This window comes from Anopheles funestus, chromosome 3RL, assembly GCF_943734845.2.
Source record: "Anopheles funestus chromosome 3RL, idAnoFuneDA-416_04, whole genome shotgun sequence".
Classification (NCBI taxonomy): Eukaryota; Metazoa; Arthropoda; class Insecta; order Diptera; family Culicidae; genus Anopheles; species Anopheles funestus.
In genome coordinates, this window is record NC_064599.1 from 20,883,823 (window position 1) to 20,896,260 (window position 12,438).

Sequence of the window (12,438 nt, forward strand, 5' to 3'; positions counted from 1 at the left end):
GAATCATAGCAACCGCCACTTGGTTCGATAGATAAATGATAAGGTGTGGGACGACATAAGGATACAACAAACAAAACGAGATCGTTCGTTCACTTTTTTTCAGTGAGTATTTTTATTTTCAAAAAAAAACACTCCATCATACCAGGCTTTAGTTCAACGATATATTTTAGGCAACGCAGGAAAATGTCGTAGAAGACCAATAGTAGTAGTAGTAGTAGTAGTAGCAGCAGTGGGCAGTACGAAATTGTACCCCGTGGTAATCAAATCGTAAACCACATCTTGTCGTAGATAATAAATAGATCTAAAGTACGGTTTTGCGCAAGTTTTGCCGGAACCGCCGTCAATACAAACAACGTTTCTGTGTATGTTTTGGCAATGCATTAACATTAGCTCGAGATTCCGAATACCATCAACGTCACTGGCTTACTCGGAGGGAGTGTGTAGCCGGTTAAGTAATGCTGACTTATAAATGCGCAACGAAGAAAGTTAGAGATTAGATTATAATACCGGATTGGTTTGACACAGTTTTTGGGACAAAACAATTTGCGCGAATTTTGGTAGAATACTTGTGGAATTACACTCACTATCTCTCTCTCTCTCTCTCTCCCTTTCGCTTTCCTTTATCTCCTAACAACCGATCGTTCAGTTTCGTTTTGCGGTTCGTTTTCACTATCTTTACGTGTCTACCTGTTGCTTTTCTTACTAATATAAAATAATCCTATCAGAACATATGTATGTTAAAGCTTATATACATCAACAGGTGCAACGAAATGCGGACGTCTGCAAATGTGGCAGGATGTTACTACTTCGCCGGGTCTACGCCGTCCCGTTCCTCGATGCTGGCCTTCGGTATGGTGGGCGAGGTGGCTGTCGAGACCGTCGTAGGCCCAGCAGAAGTGCTGGAGGCAACTGCGGTGGTAGGAAACAGAGCATCATAGCTTGGCGGTAGATCCTTCTCCTCCGGTGCCGTCGGCCGCAGATCGTTCGAGGAGCCGCGCAGTTCAACCGAATGTACACCGGCGACGACATTGCCGCGTCCGCCACGGTGCGATCGGCTACGGCGCGTACAGGGCACATTGTCCCGGCTGCCATTGCTGATGCTGTTGCTGCTGCTGCACGTCGGTACCCACTGTCTGCTCTTGTAAAGGCACAGAAAACAGGCGCCAAAAATGAAGGCCGTCGTGAGAAGGGACACGAATCCGGTGAGTACTATTTTCTCCTTTATGTTGTTTACGACGAAAATTTCCATTGGCTCCTGTTCGCAGCTTGGCTCGTCGTGACAGTTCGGACAATTGATTGTTCCATCGTTGACGAAGGATCGGTGTATGCACGAGTTCGGAACGTACGGTTCACACTGCAGTTCTTTGTTCTTGTTGCCCGTGCACATCCTTTTCTGTGTTGCCACCATTTGTATGTGAAGTGAATCGTCTACGTCCGGTAGCGTAGCGGAATGGTCCAGCTTTATCGTTATCTTTAAGTAGGTTGCATCGGAAAAACTTCTTGGCACGTCCTTTGGCGTGTAGCAAAAGCGCGTCTTGTGGTCGTTGCTTTGCTTCACCGACACAACGTCTATGCAGTTTCCTTTCGCGTCTCGCCGCATGTTCATCTTGCGAATGGTGAGATACACCCCGTAGCCAACAATTGGCTGGATTGTGAACTTACACTCGCTGTAGCGCTTGAAGGAAGACGAGTTCCAGCTCTGCTCATACATTGCACCAGTCTCAAAATCGGACAAGATTCTCACTTGCCGCTTTGGATCAAGAAACGAACCGAGATGTGATAACAATGCCGTTCTGCGTTCGTAGCAAATTCCGGAGCGAATTAAATCTTCTGCAAAACAAAAAATGGAAACGATTGTTTAGCATCATATGGAACCATATTGAAGGGAGTAGCATTTATATTCCAACCCCGACCCTCCCTTGTTGTCCCTTCGACGGTAAGCAAATTACTCATTCCATCACGCAAATGAGAAAGCGATGCGTCAACAAACAGTAAGCGCACCCCGTCCATTGGCGTACTTACGCTGGTCGTATCCCAATCCGTGAGCGCCGCAGAAGGCCACAAACAGAACAATTAGCGAATATTGCACCATTTTCACTCCGTGGCTGAAGGTTACTGCTATGTGAATCGGATTTTCGGACCGAGAGACGGAATCATTGCTTCGTACGGAAGCAACTTTGTGCGACTTATTAGAATTTTTCCTTGACAGCGTGTTGTGACTTTTTGTTTGGCGAAGAACAAGTGCAGCAGGGTTGGCAAACTGTTACAACTGTCACTCCAGTACTTGAGCAGCGTTTCGATATTTGATGCATTCGGTTGGGAAAGCGGTAAATGCAAGCCGCTTGAAATATTACTTTTATTTTAAATATAATTAAGATAATTGTAATTTTTGTTAAAATAATTTACACTCAAAGCCCCAATGGAAAAGGTTGGACGATTATTTTCCAATTCTCCATTATCTGTGATCGATCATTCCGTACGTGTATACGCTGCTTCAACGGGCGACACTGCCAGTACGATGTAAACAATTACACCAAGTTGTGCTATGTTGTGCTAAGTTATCGAAATCAATTCTCGTTGAACAAATCGTGAACGATGGACGGAACGGATTTCTTGCTCGGCGGTATCGGTTCCATGGGAGCTACGCTGATAACGAATCCGCTTGAGGTGAGGAATAGCTTTCAAACTCAATCTGCTGTGAAGATCATCATCCCTAGTTTTGATCGTTTAAGGTCGTTAAAACAAGAATGCAACTGCAAGGCGAGCTGGCAGCGAAGGGAACGTACCACAAACCTTACCGCAGCGTGATCGATGCGTTTATTACGATTGCTAAAAACGACGGATATGCAGCGCTGCAAAAAGGACTAGCGCCGTCACTGTGCTTCCAGTTTATTCTAAACTCGTGCAGGTAATTATACCCTAGAACCCTAGACACGGTGTCGATAGTGGAAATTGAAATGGAAGGCTACATCGTTTAGATTAGATTAGGCATATACAATACGGCCAACGAGCACGGATGGACCAAACAGAGGAACGGTAATCAATCGATCCTAAAGAGTGCCTTCTGGGGTGCGACTGGAGGATTTGTTGGATCGGCTTTAGCCAGCCCGTTCTTTATGGTAATGTACCCTTGAGCGAATGTATAACGCGGTTATTAGGAATTGACACAATTTGTTTCGATCATTTGCAGTTACGCACCCATCTTCAATCGCAGGCAAAGGCAGACATTGCGGTCGGCTATCAGCATCAACATACCGGAATGATAAGTGCAATGAAAGACATTTTCAAAAACCACGGACTGCAAGGACTTTACCGCGGAGTTGCAGTAACCATGCCACGCGCCCTGCTCGGCAGTGGAGGCCAATTGGCTGCGTTCGGATATACGAAAGATTTCCTCATACGTCATCCGATTGTGTCGAAACAAACTGACACATTTGTGTCCACTGTTGCCGGTGCGGTAGGTGGAACGGTAATGGCCATCACAATGACTCCACCGGACGTTATAGCAACGAGACTCTATAACCAAGGCGTAGACGCAAAGGGTAAGGGCATTTACTACAATGGTGTAGTAGATTGTTTCATAAAAATCCTGAAATCGGAAGGAGTCGGTGGCCTTTATAAAGGGTTTTGGCCCCATTACATGCGGATCGGTCCGCATGCAACATTGGTATTACTGTTTTTCGATGAATTGAAGTCTATGCGTAGAAAATATTATGAGGCTAAATAGAATACCTGGTTGTGCAGTGTGCACTTCCGCTAGTGAAAGACTTTGTTATTTGTATATTAGAAGCTCAAAGGTAGTAGATAGTATAAAATTATAAACGGTTTTGTGCAATACCAGACAACGTTATTGAATAAAAACATTACAAAAAATATGAAAACGAGAGGAATTTATTATATCGCTTTTAACTTATACTATTTAATATTTTATTGCATCTTTTTGTATATTTGTTTGTTGTATGTTTAGATAAGCTACATTTAAACTATTTGATTTGTTGGATCGGTTGTTTACGTTTACAATCGTTATCGAAATTGAAAAATGAAGTAGGAAAGTAAATTCAAATCAGCTTAAACCTACAAAATATGCCAGTTTCTTGTAACTAGTATTATTCTTTTACTTTGGAACGAAATCCTTGTGCCACCTTTTGTGCAACTTCCGTTACATCCTTTCCCCTCGTTTCGGGTAGATAAAATTTAATTAAAACCGTCAATAACACACAAGTTATGGAAAATGGTAAAAATACGAAGGCACCCCACACACTTTGCAGGGTTGGAAATGCCATGCCAACAATGAAATTACACCCCCACGAAGAAAGACTGCCTAGTGCCATAGCCGTAGGTCGAGGTCCAAGATCGAAGAGTTCTGTAAGAAGAGCGAAGAAGTACGTTTTAGAAGGCCTTCTTCCTCATATCTGAAATACAAATATTTACCTGATCCAATGAAGAAAGGTATAGGACCCAAACCAAATTGGTAGAAAATGATGTAGAGTAAAATGGTTCCAATACAGATATGCGAAAACCATTCGACCAGATCCTTGGGAAAGTGAATGAATTTATATTGATCGTCGTATTCTACCGAAATCTATACTTACTTTGAAATGTATCGATAGAGTGAGAATGAAGAGAATGATCGCACAGGAAGAACAAGAGAGTAGGCATAAACCGCGTCTATTGTATCTTGCCATTAGCATCGGTCCAAATAAAGACACGAAAAGATTCAAACATCCTACACCGAGATTGGCGAACTTCGCAGCATTAGAGCTTAATCCAACCGATTCAAAAATTGATACGGAGTAGAAAAAAACCTGAAACAGGTGTAAAAAGACAGAACATTATTCATCGATGGATTTTAAACCAAAAAATTTTTACGCACGGCATTAATTCCTGAAAGTTGTTGTCCACCTTGAAGTGCACAGACGAGCACTAACGGTAGCGTTAGCGTTGGATCTCTCAAAACGGAACAAATGGATCGGGTAGCTTGTGGTTGACCATCATCGAATGATTGACCGTTAGTGGAGGTTCCGCTCTGCCCATTAGCACACTCCATCTGCAGTTTGATGTAATCATCACCAATCGAATGGCGGCCGAACAGTTTTCTGATAGCGCGCAAAGATCCCGCTTGATCACCTTTCACACTGTACAGATACTTTGGACTTTCTGGGACCCAAAAGTAAAATGCGTAGCAAAATAGATTCAACACCGCGTAACAACCCAGCGCATAGTGCCAATGTTCCTCGGTACCGAGCACTTGTTCCAGGCTCATCACCTGTCCAATAACTACGCCTGTCGTTAGGCCCAATGGACACAACACGCCCATAGCGCCGCGTAGTTTGATCGGGGATACTTCAGCCAGATACATTGGAATAACACCGGTAGTCAATCCTGATGCCAATCCGACGAGAAGTCTTCCCAGAAGCAACAGCTCCACCGATGAAGCGGCTCGACAAAGCAGAAAGCATAATGCACCAGCCGTTAGTAGTATCGCACAGCACAGGAATGATTTTTTTCTAATAACAAAAAAAAGAACAAAATGTGAATGAAAATTCTTTAATATGGAATAAATGCTTCACCAGCCGATCACCTTCCATAGGTGGTGGAAATAATACCACTGAAATGGGAAGTTACGATTCCACCAAGCAAAACGGTGGACACTACAATGGACCAAAGCACCTGTAAAGCACTATCTGTAAGCTGCACTCGATAACGAACGAGGAAAACGGTGCGAAGCCAGGATTGGATAAGCTTCAAGATTTGTGCGTATCACACCGAAGAAGGAAGATATTATCAAAACACTGTACGATTGTAAATTGGGTTTGAGTTGGGTACACACTTTTGCTGGGGCATTGATAGAGCTCACTTGATATCCGGCGGCAACGGAAACGGACAGATTCACTAACACACCAAACCAACACAAACCCCAGGTTAAACCAGTATCCTAAGAAAGGATTTGATTTAATATATGGAGCGATAAATGGTAGTACTACGGAATACGGATATTAATGCTACCTACAGGAAGTTTTAGTTCCATCGCGAACAACTCTAGCAGACTCTTTAAAGACGAACCAACGCATAGTAGCGTGAAAAAGGTTCATATCTACACTTCAAACTTGTAACTCAAGAGCGGACTTTTAACGATGGATTCAATATTTGTACAGCGACCTGCCAGACAAAGAATAAACTTAATATTTTATTAGTTTTGTCTAAGACAACTATGTTGCTTACCCCTTATCGATATTGCTATTGGATAATATTGAGGAAAAAACAGTTTTACCTTTAAATGTAACTATACCTAAACGTACCTTCCATATTTATCCGCTAGATAGGCACCTTGCAATGATCCAATCACACCTCCAATCAATGCTACCGAAATGACCGCTGCAATGAACGCACGCAGTGTACCATCCGAGAGCTGTTGGTCGTAGATGTGAAAAATTGTCTCATTGCTCCAGCGTTTAATGTACTCGGATGGTGCATTTATAACGCCTATATTATATCCAACTGGAATGGATGCACCGAAGGTAGTGATTGCACCTAACGCCATCAGACGAAACGTCCATCCTGATTCCTGCAGCAAAGTGAACAAGTTGGAATTGAAATTGGAAACCCAAACACCTTCTCAAGCTCTAACCGGTAGTGTAAGATCCATCGTGAAGTTCCCGATACACTGGCCTAGAACGTTGATCTCGCAAGAAACTATTCACAATATCATTACAACGCGTGGGTCATAAGGAAGTGAAGCTAGAACTGAGATTAGTTTGTAGCTTCCAGCATTTAGTTTGCGTAGAACCGCAGTCAGCACAGGGATTCGGATGTGATTTATATCTATCGCCAACACCAACCGATGTGTAGTGGCCCTTTAATGCCACCGTACAAGATAAGCGGTACGGTTGCATTAAACAGCAAAAAGACATTCTGATTTTCTATTCACCTGCACACGACCTTGAGAGTAAATGGGAAACATGTTCGAATGAAGTGCAACAGGAAAGTAAAAAATGGCAGTGAGTTCGAATTTTCTTTTCATCATTATTTCACTTTGAAATTCTCACACAATTCTATCGTGTAACGAGTTTAGTTTTTAAAAAAATAACGCTCTTCTTAAGCTAAGTACTATGTATACGATGCTAAGCTTAGGATTACCGATTAAGCCACTTGGTTTCTGCTTCCCTACTATTTCGTCTCGTTTTGAGCAATGTTATACGAATCACAACATGTTTCTGTGTAGCTTCTTGCTTGTCATTATTGCGGTGGCAGGTGCAGGTGGCGACTTAAGGCACTAGTAGCGGTTTCGAGCTGAAGCCTTTAGCGACGAGCGGCACAATCTGCGAAATGTGTTTACCGCGCGTCTCGGGTAGATATATCTTCAGCAACACGGTCAGTGCAACGCACGTGAACGCGAACGGTAGAAATACGAACGCACCCCAGGCACTTTGGAGCGTGGTGAACAGCATTGCCACAATGAAGTTGCATCCCCACGATGCTAAGCTGCCCATGGCCATAGCTGCTGGTCGTGGACCAACCTCAAAGAGTTCTGAAAATGAAGAGGGAAAAAAATTGCAATTAGAAATTAATTGTCGATCACTCAGAGCTAGGATAATACAAACCAGAACCGATAAAGTAAGGGATGGGTCCAAGACCAATTTGGTAGAAAAGAATGTACAACAGAATGGCGACGATACTTGCGTAGGAAAACCATTCCACGTCGTCCTGCATGAAGGAAAGGAACACACTTTCGATAAGATTTTTGCATATTCTAAACAACGCTAGAATGTACTTACAATAAAGAACACGATGAACGTGAGACAGAATAAAAATATTGCACACATCGCACAGGATGTAAGGGACAGGAAGCGCCGATTAAACTTTGCCATCAGAATTGGGCTAAAGAACGCGACGAACAGATTGAGACAACCGGCGCCCAAGTTTGCAAACTTGGCATCGGTCGAGCTTAAGCCAACGGACTCGAAGATTGATACGGAGTAAAAAAATACCTGCAAAAAAGTAACATTTTAATTATTGTGGAGATGAAATTAAAATCTTCGCATTCGTACCGCATTGATGCCGGACAACTGTTGACCACCCTGTAAGGCACAGACAAGAACCAACGGTAACAACAGCGTTGGATCTTTGAGCACCGACCAAATGGAGCGTTCCTTTGGCTTATCCGCTGTACTATTGCCATCGCCACACGCTTCCTCATCGTTCTCCGGCGTACACTCCCGGCGCATTGCTTCGATCTGTTCGCGCACATACTCGTCCCGTACTTTGCTGCCTGCTACACGCTTCAACTCATACACAGCTTCGTCGTGGCGCCGCCGAATAACGAACAGATACTTGGGGCTTTCCGGTAGCCAGGGATATGGTACGAAAAACATTACGACAAGTATGACGTAAAAGCTGAGTGCAAACTGCCAATGATCGTCGGTGCCGAATATCTCTTCCAAGCTTATAATCTGTCCCACCACCACACCACCGGTGACACCCATGGAGCAGAATACACCGAGAGCACCCCGAAGTCCTAGTGGGGCTAGCTCGGTGAGATACATTGGTACTGTGCTGGTGGTTAGTCCTGCGGCAAGGCCGACGACGAAGCGACCGATCATAAGTAGCTCCACGGAACTGAGCGTTTGACAGAACTGGAAGCAAACTCCGCCGAAGAAAAGCAGAAAGCCACATAGTAGAAAGGAACGTTTCCTAAAACGAAAGAATAAATTAACATTAAAAAAGGTAATCTAATTATGCATCAAATAATACTTTATTCATATGTTAATTGAGTATAAAAAATGCTTTTTAAGGAGATATCAATTCCTGTTTTCATATAACTTTTTCAATTCCTCCACATTTTTGTGACAAAAGCCTAAGTCTAAATGGCTCATACCTAAACATACTTGACATGGCTGAGTACATTTCAAATAGTTCACTGATTAGTGGATGGATGAGGTGAAATTCTGCTTCAGATTTCCCAAGGCTCTTAATGCCAATTCACAATATTAAATTCTGAGTACTTCTGAGCATTTATGATCATGGGAAGAATTCCATAAAGTGCATACTGCTTCTAGCTACTTCGCATAGTTTTTGCGTACTCAAAGCTCAAATGAAGAATTATTTGTTTGTAAATCACAGCCTTTGAACGACCCAACTTGTATGACTATTGAATAAAAGAGAGATCTAAATATTTAACCTTCACCAGAGAATTACAGTTCTGTACCTACTCTAGCTTGGTGCCTTTGTGGGATGTAATGGCGGCATTCCGATCGTTTGAGTTTTTTTTGTTATTTATCTTATTCCTCCAAGCAGTAGTGAACTTTAGAAGCCACACCTTTGTGCGCTGGGCTCCAAAAACTCTAATGTAGTTTGGTGTGGTCGTTACATACCTTCCAAGTCTGTCGGCAACCCACGCACCGCCGAGCGATCCTATTACGCCTCCGATCAGGAAGATCGATACGACAGCTGACCAGAATGTTTCCAGATTGCCCTCGGTAAACACGGTACCGTATGTTTCGTAAATAGTGTCATTGCACCAACTTTTGATGAACTGAGGCGTTGGAAATATAAAAAAATGTTTTTAGTAAATTATGTTACATTCGCTCGCAGAACATGTTTTTTTGTGCTACAAAACTACGCTCATTAAAAAGGATAAATATGAAGCGCTTACTTTCGGTAAGCACAATTGAAGAAGAAGTGGTTTGCGATTAAAATGGGCACGTGTTTCATTGTCCGGTGCCGGTGCCCATGCGTTTGTCCCGTATCCCGGTGAGCTGCGGCATACCGTAAAATGTGTAACAAGAGCTAGCACTGTTTTATTATGTTCGCCCAAAAAGCTAGGAACGTTATGTGATCGAAGAACACCTACTTGTGTCTGCTGCTTGGCATGCTTTACTCACATTGGCCGGTGCATTAATAACGCCTATATTGTAACCCGTCGGTACAGCTGCTCCAAAGGTGGTCGATATACCGGTCGTGATCAACCAAAACGTCCATCTGGTTTCCTAAGCAGCGGGAAAAGAAGAGAAAATTAAACATTACCAAAAAGGGTGTTAGATACGGGTAGGTAACAGATTTGGGATTATCTTTCCAAAAGTTGGTGTAAATTGCGCGGCTGTGTAATCAACAGACTTGACAAACAAGCGACATTCATTGACAGTACTATAAGACAATCAATAACGCGTGTCGCACAAGGCGCACCATTTGTCTGTTATCTTGTTTGTGATAAGCAAATCGATACGACAGAGGGGGTATCAGGGTTTTTTTTTTCTTTTTACAGATTTTGGAATGGATTTCTCCGAGGCTCTTCACTAAGCACTTAAGCTTCATTCGGAAAAGATGTGTTGAAAGATTTTTGGGTTTGTTTTACTCTGTCTCTTTCCATGTGATCATTACGCGTGTTTTACTATTATGAAGTTTTGAAGATACTTTAAAAGCTTATCATCAGTTGGTGTTACTCGTGCTTATCAAGTTTCTCGACGATCGTGAGGTTTATTAAACAAGGGGACTAAAACCTTGATCGTGCTGTGTTATCTAAGGCAAAAAGGTTCTTAAATATTGAACAAAAAAAAAGAAAGACATTAATTAATGTGAGTGCGATAATTGGGAAAAACGATTATCCAAACGATCGAGGACACTGGGTTACGTTCCTCAAACTAATCAAACGTCTTTCTTGGGATCATGGTTCACTTTCTGCCGAACAGCATCTTCACTGAAAGATTGCTTATCACTCACTTCACGGTCCTGTTGAGACGGGATGCCACTGACGGTCATTTTTTGTATGTATTTTTAAACCAAATTTCTAAACCATCTAATTAAACGCAAATTATGCCCAATTAACAATGTTTAATGTTTGGTCTAACTAGTTTCTCAAACAAAAGTGGTTCTTCACATCCACATGGTTTTGGGCCACCTTTTGAGACAACCTCTTAAGCGTTCGGCCGTTACACGACTAATCTTAAACGAGGTTGCAAAGAGGTTAATGTCGTTCAGGATCGGCGAATACAATCCGATCGCTATTATCGGTGTAATACAGTGGTAATAATAATGGTGCTAATTGTGTGATAATCCCTTGTCGATTATTTATTGTCGGGTTTGTGTGTGTACCGTATTGTCCGATTGCATTGTCCCGCGTAGTGAGTGAGATGCTAGATGTTGACCGAAAAGCACACCGCATTCCATGCGCTTCATAATCATCAATCCAAACAAACGCGTAAACTTGAATCACCCCGGCACCGGCTACTAGGATCGCGTATTTACATTTCGCGCCTTTTTGTATTTGTGAGGCACAGAGATAAACACATGTGCGCCGGAGCATCCGGAAGCGATTTTGCATTTCCGTAAACAAAGCCGTGTGTGTGTGTTTGGCAAAGGATGTGAAATTTTCGTGTCTCAATTGTGCTTGAACACACATCGATGCAAAGCAAGTTTGGTTCCATAAATTTAAACCCTTCGTCAGCTGCCGCGACAGTCTCTCTGTGCATTGTCTGGCGCCGTCCATCAGCTGTTTTTGCCGCATTCATCATTTTTTTCTCGCCGACGTCGCATAAACACACACACATAAACCACCCCACTTTAGGTCTGGCGCTTTTGTGAACCTTTTCGCAAATGTCGCTGCAAAACGCGATTCGCGGTGCTCTCTTTTTCTCTGCTCATTTCGCGATTTCACTATTTTTATTCAGCGCGCTAGTTGATCTAGGAAAGGGAACGGACACAACATTCCGCCCTATGCTCGCGACCGTGACCACCTTACGTTATGAAACCGAGGGATTAAGAGCAGAGTGGAGAGATAAAAAAATAAACGGTAATGGGGTTTTGCGTGAACAAGGGGGTAAAGAAAAAAGAGTAGAACAAACCTTGCGCACGTTGGCGTTTATGTTCGGTACAATTTTGGGCTCCCTTCCGGGACTGTAGAGAACGCTTGCTTCCTCGTGATCGGACGGATCCATCGTGTGGTTTGAGGTAGACGGAATTCTGCACTAATTTCCACTAGTCCTAACAAAACATACACTACTGAACACTAAACTCTAGCTAGTAGAAACACTTTTACCACCGCAAACTGTACGCACAACCTTCGACATTTAGCAAATGTTGTAAACCGGAGCCGTAAGAGTGCGCCTGTTCGCGATACGCTACTATTCACTCATGTGATCCCGTTGCTGTTGTTCTAGTGCTCTGACTACATGCAAATGAGGTAGAAAACCGTGGAACCCCTGCTTAAAGAGGGGTTCCGTCTAGCGGACCAACAATTCTTTATCACTTGAACGAAATCACTCTGCGGGTGCCCGATGTAGCAAAACACCACCGACGATATGAATGGGTGTAATCGTCGGGTATTCGTTTGACATTCGTGCTGGGAAATAGCGAGAGCGGTGTAAAATTTGACTAGACCACTGCCTAATGTGTTTACAACGGATCCGCAAAGGCTGTGACGGGCGAAAAGGCCTTTTTTGTAAC

At 43.1% G+C, this 12,438-nt stretch overlaps 4 protein-coding genes and 1 long non-coding RNA gene across 8 annotated transcripts; 1 reads left to right on the forward strand and 4 right to left on the reverse strand.

Annotated features, from left to right (window-relative positions):
- Positions 1–88: 88 nt before the first annotated feature.
- LOC125770099 (uncharacterized) lies at positions 89–2,219 on the reverse strand. The gene is made up of 2 exons (XM_049439340.1): positions 2,023–2,219; positions 89–1,830 (listed from the first exon to the last, which is right to left on the reverse strand). Exons 1-2 carry the CDS (start codon positions 2,090–2,092, stop codon positions 803–805), a joined length of 1,098 nt encoding a protein of 365 aa, XP_049295297.1. The 5' UTR covers positions 2,093–2,219; the 3' UTR covers positions 89–802.
- LOC125770100 (solute carrier family 25 member 35-like) lies at positions 2,218–3,893 on the forward strand. The gene is made up of 4 exons (XM_049439341.1): positions 2,218–2,667; positions 2,733–2,908; positions 2,984–3,119; positions 3,191–3,893. Exons 1-4 carry the CDS (start codon positions 2,596–2,598, stop codon positions 3,725–3,727), a joined length of 921 nt encoding a protein of 306 aa, XP_049295298.1. The 5' UTR covers positions 2,218–2,595; the 3' UTR covers positions 3,728–3,893.
- LOC125770096 (solute carrier family 2, facilitated glucose transporter member 3-like) lies at positions 3,876–6,759 on the reverse strand. The gene is made up of 6 exons (XM_049439332.1): positions 6,629–6,759; positions 6,300–6,565; positions 4,874–5,507; positions 4,593–4,805; positions 4,432–4,534; positions 3,876–4,363 (listed from the first exon to the last, which is right to left on the reverse strand). Exons 1-6 carry the CDS (start codon positions 6,644–6,646, stop codon positions 4,107–4,109), a joined length of 1,491 nt encoding a protein of 496 aa, XP_049295289.1. The 5' UTR covers positions 6,647–6,759; the 3' UTR covers positions 3,876–4,106.
- Positions 5,582–6,293, reverse strand: LOC125770107 (uncharacterized). 2 transcript variants are annotated; one of them, XR_007419149.1, is made up of 3 exons: positions 6,011–6,293; positions 5,831–5,935; positions 5,582–5,742 (listed from the first exon to the last, which is right to left on the reverse strand). It is a non-coding gene; the product is annotated as an uncharacterized LOC125770107 (long non-coding RNA). The 2 variants fall into 2 exon arrangements; XR_007419148.1 differs by having other exon boundaries at positions 5,831–6,293.
- Positions 6,760–7,003: 244 nt separating the features above from the next.
- On the reverse strand, positions 7,004–12,368 carry LOC125770093 (solute carrier family 2, facilitated glucose transporter member 3-like). Of its 3 annotated transcripts, XM_049439330.1 has the most exons (8): positions 11,838–12,368; positions 9,882–9,986; positions 9,653–9,755; positions 9,372–9,532; positions 8,049–8,691; positions 7,776–7,988; positions 7,602–7,704; positions 7,004–7,528 (listed from the first exon to the last, which is right to left on the reverse strand). In XM_049439330.1, exons 2-8 carry the CDS (start codon positions 9,893–9,895, stop codon positions 7,266–7,268), a joined length of 1,500 nt encoding a protein of 499 aa, XP_049295287.1. In that variant the 5' UTR covers positions 9,896–9,986; positions 11,838–12,368; the 3' UTR covers positions 7,004–7,265. The 3 variants fall into 3 exon arrangements, with proteins under 3 accessions (XP_049295287.1, XP_049295285.1, XP_049295286.1); XM_049439328.1 differs by lacking the exon at positions 9,653–9,755 and having other exon boundaries at positions 11,838–12,365; XM_049439329.1 differs by lacking the exon at positions 11,838–12,368 and having other exon boundaries at positions 9,851–9,885.
- Between the last annotated feature and the right edge of the window lie 70 nt (positions 12,369–12,438).